The sequence below is a fragment of the Convolutriloba macropyga genome, chromosome 10 (genome assembly GCF_964194025.1).
Source record: "Convolutriloba macropyga chromosome 10, txConMacr16.3, whole genome shotgun sequence".
In the NCBI taxonomy this organism is placed as follows: Eukaryota; Metazoa; Xenacoelomorpha; order Acoela; family Convolutidae; genus Convolutriloba; species Convolutriloba macropyga.
Window position 1 is genome coordinate 12,256,966 of NC_134477.1, and position 12,292 is coordinate 12,269,257.

Genomic DNA, 12,292 nt, shown 5'->3' on the forward strand with positions numbered 1-12,292 from the left:
AATAATGATTTGGGTGGGTTAGTTTGTAGTCAAGTTTCTCCAGATATAACCAAGGAAAAGTGATGGGGGATAAAGCAGGCATTAATGCGTTCAGAAGTAGGGGGAATTGATTTGCCATTAAATTAGCAGACTTCCTTTTAGATTGTGTACGCACCGGAATCTGACAATGCAGACTGACACCCCGTTTTAAGTTAATACGAGTTAGGGTTTCCTTTCAAAACGGTGGTTCGAAAGATGAGCGGCACCAAGAATATAGGTGCTAAAGCACTCTATCGACACACTGTTTAATTGAATAATCAAGTAGAGATCGGGTAACTTTTACGTAAAGGCTACTTTAAGCAACGTACGTTCAACGGAAAGTTTTCTGTGATCAACGGTTCTATTTCACATCAAGCCAAAGAAGCTATATCGCAACGTTGAAGCATCTGTTTCGTAGCATCATCAAGGCAAGAGCACATCGTAATGGCCCGGCAAATCTATCTCTATTTGTTGGCAGGTATTTTGTATGAGCCGATTTTTGGCTCAGATTGTTCACCGATAAGGTTTTGAAACATAAAAATATTAGGCCTAAAAAGAGCGCAATCGATTTAGTATATTAGTAGGCTCAACAAAAATTATGTTAAATGAACTTTCTCCGACCTTTTTACGTATATTAGAACGCATATAAGACTTGCGTGGTTAAGAAGTATGTTGTAATCTCCGACCTTTTTACGTATATTAGAACGCATATAAGACTTGCGTGGTTAAGAAGTATGTTGTAATAAACTTTCTCGCTGGATGGATTGAATAGCGAATTTAAATAGATTGCTCAGTTTGCTTTTTACTCAGTAACACTGATTTTTACTGACAAGAGGTAAAACTTAGGCAAAACTCCAATAACACAAAAATAAGCTGCCATGAACTGATACATGGAAGTTCGCACCGCTGAGACTGGAAACTTAATAGGGAGGAACGCTTGGAACAAATCACCAAGGGCTTACCAGTGAGATTTTCGATTGTCTTAAGTTGAACAACTATAAAGTTTCCTATACTTTTTCTGGTAACATTTGCATTGAATCTCAATGAGTACATCTCGTTAGTCGAACTTGAGCAATATCTCCAATTATTTTTAACCATTCGCAATTGTTTCGTTTGTTTGGTTTGTCAAACATAGATATCTCAGAAGGTGCATATATATCTCACATTCGTTGTTACGTAATTACGAAGAATTAGACTTAGACCTTTTTCAGGACCTTCTCACAAATTATTGCCAAGGATTGCAACAAGTCATACTCTTTTCCCACATTAAATCTAAAATAAAGGTAGCATTTGATCAAGTAGAAACCGTATACAGAGTAAAATTTCATAGATACCGTATTCATGACCTGAAAAGATCGGCAATATGAGCTCAGAAGATCTGAATTGATATCGTAGCATGCAGACATGCAATAAGCGAAGAACTTTTCAGAACCGTTCGCTATGTGCGCTGATCATTTTAAAGTGAAAAACTCCTTAAAATTATATAAAATACTGTAGATTTTAATGTGATTTTATACCAAAGACCATGAAATTTGTCATCAATGATAAAAGCCAAAATTTTGCATATCTATTAAGCTTCTCTGTTTCCTCTAAACAAGAGATATTATAGTTTAAGACTTATGAATATCTTCTTACATACCATAATAAGATCATAGAATTTATTTCATAAGTTTTGTATAGATCTAATCAAAGTTTTTCTTAGTGTATTTAAGAAAAGTCAGGCTGAAAATCTAATTGGGTTAAATATTCCACTGTTGACTGACACCGCGTATAGCCCACAACAAAAAATGAAGAACTTAGCATATTAGCAAAATCTAAGAGCTGCCAACCGCACTCCAAAGATAATGGTCAAAAGAACTAGTGATTTATCGCCCAATGATAATTGGTTATCAGTTAGAATATAAATTCAGGCAAATTTTTCTCCATTTTTCTTGTCAGCTTAGCGTCCCGTCGGTTAATTTCCCGAGTACCATGCCATTAAGCTAATCTGAACACTAATAATCGGAAGCAAAGGTTTTGCCTTTTTTTATCGTAGTGCTATTAATGTTGTCTTTTGCAGTTCTCTAAAACAAAAACTGATATATTTTAATATTTAGCGGATTTCTCCCACAAAAAATGGCTTTTGTCAGCTTAAATTGGTTGAATAGTTAATAAGCTGGATCCAAAAAATACGCAAAGTTCTAAAATGCTGTTTAGTACCAGGTAACAAATAAGTGCTATTGGCTGGAATACTTCCCTCTGCAATGTAAAACAATCAGAAATAGAGGAAACAGTGCCTTCTAAGCAAAGGTACTGAAATGATTTTGATGTCTGATGTCGGCTGACTATCATGTGTATTTTTGTCAAAAATAATCTAGTTCAATAGCGTATTTGGCCTCTACATAAAATTTATATAATTGAAAAAGTATTGAAGGATGGAAGAACTATTTCCCGGGTCGAGGTTTTTGGGTAAATTTTCGTAAGAAATGCGGTGAATGCGGTGAATTTTCGTAAGAAATGCGGTGATTGCGGTGAATGCGGTGAAAAAAAATAATTCACCGCTTTTCACCGCATTTCTTACAAAAATTCACCACCAAATTCACCGCATTTCTTACTAAAATTCACCGCATAGACTATTATGGCAAAATAATGTAAGAAATGCGGTGAATGCGGTGAATGCGGTGAAGAAAAATAATTCACCACATTTCACCGCATTTCTTACAAAAATTCACCGCATATGGTTTCCAAAAGTTTACTCAATCTGATTTAAATTCACAAGAATTAACAAACAAGTAAGTGACAGTTGGCGCAGTGGAATAAGCATTGGAAGGCATGCAGGAGGTCAGAGGTTCGAACCCGTGTAGGGACGATTCTTTTTTGTAAGAATACTGAGAACGCGGTGAAAAAAAATAATTCACCGCGATTCACCGCATTCACCGCAAAAAGATGTAAGAAATACGCGGTGAAAATTATTTTTTTTCACCGCATTTCACCGAATTTCTTACGAAAATTCACCACCAAACCTCGACCCGGGTTGTAAAAAAAGTCTAAGAATGCAATTAAGAAAAAACAATTATTTTTTTCATTTTTCAATTGGAGTCATGCAAAAGGCTTCTTTCTATAGTTCTGACAATCCATTTATGAAACCGAGGAACACTTGCAAAGTACATGTTGCTCATATAAGCGAAATCTTTACAACAATGTCGTCTCCTTCTGCGACTGTGTGTTGTGACTCCGTACAGACATTGAACTTCATTCAACCAATCATCGCTCATTAGGTAGACAGGTGAACCACTATCTCCGCCACTGACGCAGCTGTTCAGAACTAAACACAAACCCGGATCTTTTCTGTTTGTGCCCCCCCCCCCCCCCCCCCCCTCAGTACGTTATGCGCCCCCAGTTACAGAGCACGTGTCTTTACATAATAAATCATCATGAGAAAATATGGCACGTGCGTCTGGGAGGTACAAATAATACGTGCCCAATAAGCTGGGGGGGGGGGGGGGCACAAACGGAAAAGATGCACAAACCCTTTTTAACATATCTCTAAAAATGCACGTGAATGTTTCAAAAATCTGGAAAGTGTTCCGCGCCAGGAAAAATTTTATGCAATAATTGACAGGGTCCGATATCTTCCTTTATGATGAAAGAACGGGGAGTGGGGAGCTAGTGAATGGATGATTAGCTACATGGAGTTTAATTTTGAGTGCGAGAGCCTGCTGAGGCCTGGAAGGGATCGACTTTATAAAAGATACAATGATATAAGGGTAATCTGCATTAATCAGCATTTGAACGGTCTGAAAAGATCTTTTTCTTCACTCTGATTATCGTCGAAATCATCAGGTCAGCTTTGATTAAATCTTCTGATGCTTCTTTTTACAAATGGCACAAATTTTTTATCCGTCCTTTTTGTTAAACGTTTACTGAGAGGAATTATACTAGTTATAGTTCCCAAAAATATTTCTTTTTGCTCTTAATCTCTACTGAAGAGTATCTGGTTACAATTGAGTGATCATATTGTAACCTGCAGCCTTCTTTATTAGGTAACGGCAGAATATCACAGATATCATCTCAGGACGAGGTCTCCGACTCAAGTCCGGGAAACATGGACCAGGGTCTCGGGCATCAGTATTTAGTTTTCTTTTAATAATTAGGCAATCATTGTTTACCTGTGTTGTGCATGCACATAGACCCACTGAAGTAATGTTCATCGTCAATCTCAGACATACCAGGTCTGTGGTCCCAAAGAAATGTCTCTTGTAACACATCGGGCCTGAAATTGTCAACAATCTAATAAAGACCAACAATTCAATGGTTGATATTCAGATAATGAAAGTTTGCTCGCTTTTTTTCAGCTCGTTACAGATCAGTTCCATTCAGACAAAAATCAGCTCGATCAGATACACTATAGTACCAAAAAGCTACGTACACCAAGAAAATTTTTAAAAAGCGGCACAAACATCAATTAATACAACATTTTGAGTTCAAATCAGTTCTCTAATAACGGAAAGTTAGGCTCTTAGTTTTTCTAATACATGGTAGACAGCTTATGCAGTTTTCAAACAAATTGATAAGGATATCTGAGTCAAGGTTTTGACCATTTTTTCCAACTTTTCCCAAATTTCTCTCCGTTTTCGTAATACTTGCTTCACACTTGCCCATATATTGTCAATAGCATTCAGATCTGAACTATTTGCCCACCATTCCAGTATCTCCCGCTCCTCTTCTTCAAAGACTTTGTTGAAAACCTTTGCTTTATGCACAGAAGCATTGTCTTGTTGAAAAATAAAATTTTGAAAATGCTATTCTTTTTCGTAATTTCTCAACGATTCCAAGCGAACTAGGCCCTTTAGCTTGTTCGATCACTCAACAAACAATGTCCGCTCATCTGATATTTTGCATTCCACGAGATGACTGATTGCTTGTGCAAAAATCAAAATGTTGCCAAGAAATCTCGATTCATTTCTTCGAACAACTTGACCAATTCCTTTGCTAGAGAAGCCCTGAGCCTGTTACATTTTTGCTGTAGTTTGTATGCATACTGTCTTGATACTGCTATCTTGATTTTAAGCTGAATTACTCTTGTTTTCTGACTATCAAAACTGGACATTTCCAATCGCAACAGCATGGCAAACAGTGAATTAACAAAGCATTTCAAACTTCTCTTGTGTGGAAGCGAAGAAAATGAGAACGAAATTGCGTTTAAAACTTAACAATTTCACGCCTTTCTTCACGCATTTGCGACAATCAAACATTTTGAGCAAAATTAACGCTTAAAGCGCACAAAGTGTGCTGTACGTACTATAGTGTTTGTCAGGTAAAATTAAGTCATGGTCAGCTGCAGCCCGTTTCAAATAATTTAGCTCCTTTTAGTATCGTTTTTAGGCAAACTCTGCCGCGCAAATCAAACAGTTGTACCTCGGACTCCCACACAAAACTCTAATGAAAACTTCGATTTATCCATGATCAGTACGCATTCAAAAAAGGGCGATTGTAACAAATTACTTCACTACTTCCATAAGCTTGCACAAAAAACTTTAAATGGATGCATGTCTTTTTACAGTCCAAAAGAAAATTCGGATTGTAATCAGTCGCCGTCTTTTTTTCAAAAATTCTCTCATTTTCCCCCATTTTTAACGTTAATTACAGATCAGAGAAATTCAAATCAAGGCTGACTTAAAACAGCTACAATTGGCTTCAGTAAGAATTTCAAGAAAACGTTGGTTTTTAGTCAAAAACTTATGGTTGTTTTGAGTTCTGGAAACAATTGTTTTCTATTTTTGTCTTCGTGTGTTCTGTTTGTAGTGGTATGAAAAATTATGGACGTTTGCAGGTCTTAGCAGTTTCCTAGGGAAGAAAAAGTAACCTATTCATTGAATCAATTTAAAATCAAATGTTTAAAGGAACACTGTTTATAACTTGTTACCTAGTCTCATTTTTCATTAGTCACAGATAACATTGTTTGTGATCAAAGAAGGCACAAATTATTGTATGATTCTAGCGGCTTCGACGCCGTTTTCTTGCAAACTTTAATTAAATGGCATTACACAATGTCATCTTTTGAAGGTATGATTGAAAATAAACCTATTTGAAAACTTCAGTTCATATCAAAAAATTTTCCTTACTTAAAATGAAATTTGTTTTGGGAAAACTGAAACTCATTTTGTAACTTTGCTTTTTTCGTTCCTTTCATTTGTTCCTGAGTCTCATTAACTACTGGTGCCATTTTCTTTCTCGTGAAGTAAAGATTGAAATGTTTTTATTTGATGTCATTTTTTATGAAATCAAATCACATTGAGTTTTGCATGTAAACAATGTTTGTTGTTACTGTTAATTGATATCGTGGTTTATCTCGTCTCGTAGCCTTAATATTGGCAGGTCTCATCGGACCTCTAATCTGGCATTGCTCACTTCACTAAATGATTTGAGTTTTGAAACAATTTTTTCATTCATACGCCAGTCCTTTTTAATCAATATTTGAAACTTTGAAAATTTTTTTATATTTATCACATTCGGTGAACAATTAGGCCAAAAATGTGGCTCAGCGTGGTCGGAAGATTATATGCAAACGCACATCACTGAGCCTCGTGTTGACAATTTACAATCAAATCACAAATGTTGTGCCAAAGATTACGCATTAAATTGCTGACGTTGTTGGAAACCCTTCAAAATATCTCTTTTTCTTTTTCACTCACTTAATAAAAACTTTTTTTCATCACATAATTTACAAAGATCGAAGCCTAATTCGCATTGATTTTTTTTGTATAAATAAAGGCTAGAATTTTCCTTTTCTATCCTTCGTATATATTCATATATTCATCATTATTGCTTCAACTCGAGTCAAACTCAACAAAAAAAAATTGTCTGTATAATATGGTGAATGTTTCATCTTACGGATGCCATTCGTATAATTCTGTGGACCCCAATCCACACATGCCGTAAATCCTTCCATTAGGTGGGTTTCGATTACACAGAGGAATCACAGCATTACTATCTGTTATTGGGGTCTCCAATCTGATTAGGCCAATGTCGTACGCCGGTTCGTAGAATCTGGGATTCGGGCTGAAACATTTTTCCCTATTTTGAACTGAGATCATGTATTATTTTGTCATAATCTAGTAAAGTTTTCCCGAGGTACCGCCGGCGAAAAAGCCCGAATCACTGTGAGTGGGTTGATCTTTGCGTTTATCATGCTGTTTCAAATTCTGGTTTCAATATCATCGTCTGTTGGTTAAATAAAAAAATGTGGTGACGAATTTTTGAAAAATTATGTAAGATACGCGGTGAGAAAAATTTTTTTTAACGAAATTTTTTTTTTAGCAAAGCTCTCCCTTAATATTGCATGAATGCGGCGAATAATGTAATTCAAATCTTAGAGGTAATTTAACCATTAAAATCGTTTGTGGGTATTCAATCAGTAATGGCTTTTGTTATTTTTGACGAACTAAAACCGAACATACGGAAAATTTTCCTACAATTAATATTGACGATATCTGAGCTAGAAAGATTAATTATGAACGTTTGAATGTAAATGAAGTGACATCAAAAGTAAGTTTACCTTCCCATGAATGCTTCATGTGGGTACATATGTTTCACCTTGAATTCTTCTTTTGTAGAATTTGGTGTAGTGAAGTCCCCAGAAATGACGCGAAGCTCAGTAACTATATAAACACAAACAATTAATTTAACATATACAAATATTCAAGACTTAATTTAGGAATAAGTGTAAAATAACCATCCATTCTCAATCTATTATGTCCAGAACAGGGCTTCACAATTGGAGATATAAATTTCTGAAAGAAGGCAGAATTTATTCTTATGTTAAGAACATTTTTCTACTCAATTTTTTTCAGGAGCCCGGTTAAATTAGGGTTTATATAAATACTATTTACTATTTCTCTTGAATTTTTTACTAATTTTTTTACAACAATGCTTGATGCTATCAAGAAATTGGTTTTGGGGCCAAAGTTTTGGCAACTTGAGGGGGTGTCTGTGAATTATTTGTGTCACAAACAATAATAAGAGAATTTCAAAGAAACATATGAACGTTTTATACAATGATCGGAACACTAAAAACGATTGGAAAAGAACTGAAACAAAAGCAAATAAGAATAAAGCACTCTCTTATAGCCAAACATTTTTCGAAAAAGTGCTGGATGAATTGTATTATTTCTTTCGAAAATGCACATTTTTTCATTATTATTAATTAGCACTATGAATCAACTTCAACAATCAACACAGTTGAAAAGGCATCAAAAACTCAATTTTATACGACAAAACGCTTAAAATTGACATGTTGAAGTTTACTCGAAGAAAAGTGGCCTAAGCGTATGCTAAACAAAGAGCAATAATCAAATTCCAGATAGAACTTAATGCTTTTTAGCGTAAGATAATTTGTTTAGTATTTCTTTTTCGACTGACGAATCAAAAAGAAGTATTTCATTGTCCTATGATGCACCCGGGACTCGTGCATAGAAATGGCCAAGAAAGCCATTATGTTCATTGAAAATAATTTAAATGAAGTAGTTATTATCAGACAAATAAGTAATGAAAAAAAATATATTATGTAAAATTTCAAAAATTATCCAGCTTTTTTCCGTCTTCGCGTCTAATTGTCTTCAGGTGTCCTACACTTATAAACAAAAAAAACTAAAAAAGCAAAATCTGAACATATTGTTTTTGTTTCAATTAGCGCGTGATTTCTAAAACAGGATTGAGATTATTTGTGTGATCATAAATGGCGTACTTTGTTCAAAAATTTAACTCTTGCATACAATAGCCGATAAGTGAAATGTGACAAAAAATTTCAGTAGAGATTTGCGTTTTAGTTTTGTGTCAATCAGCTTTTTGTTTAGCCGATTCATGACTTTGCTGCAGTTTGTTTAACTTCCTCAACATTTTTAATTGAATTTAGCAGCCATACATTAAAAATGTTATTTAAATTTTCTGATTGATTTTTCCGAGAAAACTAATAATCTGGTCTCATTTGTAAAGACCTTTCTTGCAATGAACATAGTTTTTTAGTTTTCATTTGAAAGTCAATTTAACTGTCTTGTTAGGATAGTTTCCAAAAAGATCCATGCCGACTTGTTATGTATAATCTCAAATACGTGAGACGCATTGCATAGGTTCTCTTTAAACACGATTTTTGAACACGATCTCTTTAAACACGATCTTTAGCTCTTTTTAAAAACTTTCCAAACAAAACTGTTATTTTCACTTTCAAATGAAAACTAGAAAACTATGTTCTCTCCGAAAAACGTCTTTACAGATGAAAAAAAAATTAATAGTTTTCTCTAATCATCAGTCAGAAAATAAAAATGTTATTCTCAAGGTATGGTTACTCAATTCAAATACAAAAATGCTGAAGTTAAACAAACTGCAGCAAAATTATGAAACGAATGAAGAAAAAGCCGGTCTGGATGAATTGTTTGACACCAAAAAACTAAAACACAATTTTCGACTGAAAATTTTTTATCACATTTCACTTATTAGGTATCATATGCAAATGTTATATTTTTGAACAAGGTACGCCAGATATGATCGCACAATTAGTCTAAATCCTGTTTTAGAAATCAAGTGCTTATTGAAAAAAAAATTATTTGTTTAAGTTTTTCATTTTAGCTTTTTTGTTATTAAACGTAAGTCACCTGAAAACAATTAGACACGAAGACGGAAAAAAAGCTGGATAATTTTTGAACTTTGAACAACAGTAAATTTTTTTTCAATACTCAAAGTTTCAATTGATGGTGAACGTGGTTTTCGGAACATTATCTATTCATTGAAACAGTTTTAGAGACTCTGTTACGTTTTCCCAAAAGCGTTGCAAGATTGCTCTTTTATCCGAATAGTCAAAATTTTGACAGCAAACGAAATGAAACTCACAAACTTATATTACTTTTAAAGACAGTTGGTCAAAACTTGGGAACCACTTTTAGCTGAAAAGCAGGATATATAACAGTGCAACAAAAATGCGGGCATAACTCAAAAATCACTTATTTTCTGATAACGTGAATTTAACCTCTAGCCACAAGATGAAACCAATGAACAAATCAGTTTCATGGAACTGAACATTTGACCGCAGTTGTATTTACTGAGTCTAAATGCCGAGTGACAGGAAATATAACAAACACGAACAAATTAAATCAGAGAGGTTTTTTTTTTAATTTTCTATCAAGACTGAAAAATAATTGAAGCCTGTAAACAATGAGACCATTTAAAAAGGCGACAGAGGAACAAAAAATTCCTGCAGAAATAGAAAATCTTGAACAATTTACGCAAAGAAGTAATATTGAATAACTTATGAAAACCAACAGTGTCAAGGTAAATGAAGATTTATATATAAAATGAAACCAATATATATATATATATATATATATATATATATATATATATATATATATATATAAATTTTCCCTTATGGAAATCAATTGTTATTTGGAGTAGCTTCCTCATGGTCCCACTCTTGTCTCTTTAGAATGCAAAAAATATCTATTGAATTCTACCAAAGAAAAAAGACATCCTGGCGTACATATCCACTCATCATTTTTAAAAATGTTGTAACAATAACAAGCGCTCATAAATAAATAAATAAATAAATAGATAAATAAATAAATAAATAAATAAATAAATAAATAAATAAATAAATAGATAAATAAATAAATAAATGAATAAATAAATAAATAAATAAATAAATAAATAAATAAATAAATAAATAAATAAATAAATAAATAAATAAATAAATAAATAAATAAATAAATAAATAAATAAATAAATAAATATATAAATAAATAAATAAATAAAAAGATAAATAAATAAATAAATAAATAAATAAATAAATAAATAAATAAATAAATAAATAAATAAATAAATACCTAAATAAATAAATAAATAAATAAATAAATAAATAAATAAATAAATAAATAAATAAATAAATAAATAAATAAATAAATAAATAAATAAATAAATGTGTTTCTGCGTAATCGCAGCGGAGCAGCATTAGGCGTCAGTCTGCAGTGTATTAACAGTAGCCTGTTCTCAGCTGTCCTTTTTTCAATATAAATAAATGAGTTAATTCTCAGTTTTATGGCGACCTCGTTATAACTGGAACTGGTCGTCCTTATAAAGTTTGCTCCGTTTTACGAATAATCGGATCCTTTTGTAAAGAGTGAAAGGAAACAGGGAAGTCAATTTTGCGTGCTGAAATAAGTAACAATTTTGTCGACTACTAACGCTCTAAAAGGGACCCTAGTTTAATTTGTCTTAACTTGTGTAAATTTTACCATTTTACCAATAAATTTTCCATAGTTAAAGATAGTTGAAATGTACTGAGCTTTGCAAATTATTCAAAGTGTTAAGCGGTCAAGTCAAACTAGGCGCCCAGACACCTTGAGCTCCGTTTGGAGAAATCAAACTTATGAAAAACTTTGAAAAACTTTTGAAAAATTTTGAAGATATGTTTGTAAACACTGTTACTTATTGTTACCTTGAAACCCATATAGACAATGCGCAGCAGTTAGAACCCAATTGGGCGCTATTATAGCCCCACCACAGTAGATATTCTCCTCGGGCTTCACAGACACATTGACGAAAAATGGTCGAGGGTCTGTTGCGTCCTGGCCGTTGACGAGAAGTCTTTTCGTAGCATTCCATAAAGCTGGTTCAAATCTATCATGATTGGTCCAATAATTGGCTGACGCAATTGACCTCACGGTTAGAAAACAGATAGAAGCTGCAGTTATGAGTTTCAGCATGGTGTTGGCTGGAATCTTTGCATGCTGGTGTATTAAAGACATTAAGTTATTGATGACCGAAAAGAGTACTTAAATCGAAATATTTAGATGTCATTTTGTCATTTATCATTGCTATATGAAATTATAACAGTGCGTGCTTTACGAAATTGAGGCATTTGGAATTAAACTTTCCTAATGAAGAATGTTCAGAATATCTAAAGATAAAAATAGCACAAGATAGAAGAAAAAGAGAATGAATTCAGTGCAGAGTATTTCGGACTCAGGCCGATGATTTTCCCAAAAATAACGGAGAAAAGAGTGTAAAGAATTAAAAAATAAAAAAATACACATCTATTTCCCCACTTAATTAAGGGTGGAAGAGTGTAATTATGAGAGTGTAATTTAAAAAAAATAAAAGTGAAAGGAGGAAGTCAGGATTACTCCCCCATTTTTCCTCTGTCGATCATGTTCCATTGCTGTGCATTACCCAGGCTGAGGTGTGCGCTCAAAATTGTCCTGGTCCAGACCAACCCAAACCGAAACCGCCCTGTTCCAGACCGTCC

At 33.5% G+C, this 12,292-nt stretch overlaps 1 protein-coding gene across 1 annotated transcript; it reads right to left on the minus strand.

Annotated features, from left to right (window-relative positions):
* Window positions 1-3,070: 3,070 nt before the first annotated feature.
* LOC142348316 (chymotrypsinogen B-like) lies at window positions 3,071-11,801 on the minus strand. Its single transcript, XM_075399620.1, has 5 exons — window positions 11,483-11,801; window positions 7,556-7,658; window positions 6,892-7,059; window positions 4,167-4,270; window positions 3,071-3,322 (listed from the first exon to the last, which is right to left on the minus strand). Exons 1-5 carry the CDS (start codon window positions 11,790-11,792, stop codon window positions 3,087-3,089), a joined length of 921 nt encoding a protein of 306 aa, XP_075255735.1. The 5' UTR covers window positions 11,793-11,801; the 3' UTR covers window positions 3,071-3,086.
* Window positions 11,802-12,292: the final 491 nt, after the last annotated feature.

What these genes read in the sequence shown, in the direction of transcription:
- LOC142348316 (XM_075399620.1), bottom strand. Translation starts at nt 11,792, where the DNA reads ATGTCTTTAATACACCAGCATGCAAAGATTCCAGCCAACACCATGCTG. An exon ending in TTGTCTATATGGGTTTCAAG is followed by an intron (nt 7,659 to 11,482) that starts GTAACAATAAGT and finishes GTGTTTATATAG; the next exon opens with TTACTGAGCTTCGCGTCATT. An exon ending in TATGTGCATGCACAACACAG is followed by an intron (nt 3,323 to 4,166) that starts GTAAACAATGAT and finishes GTTTGTGTTTAG; the next exon opens with TTCTGAACAGCTGCGTCAGT.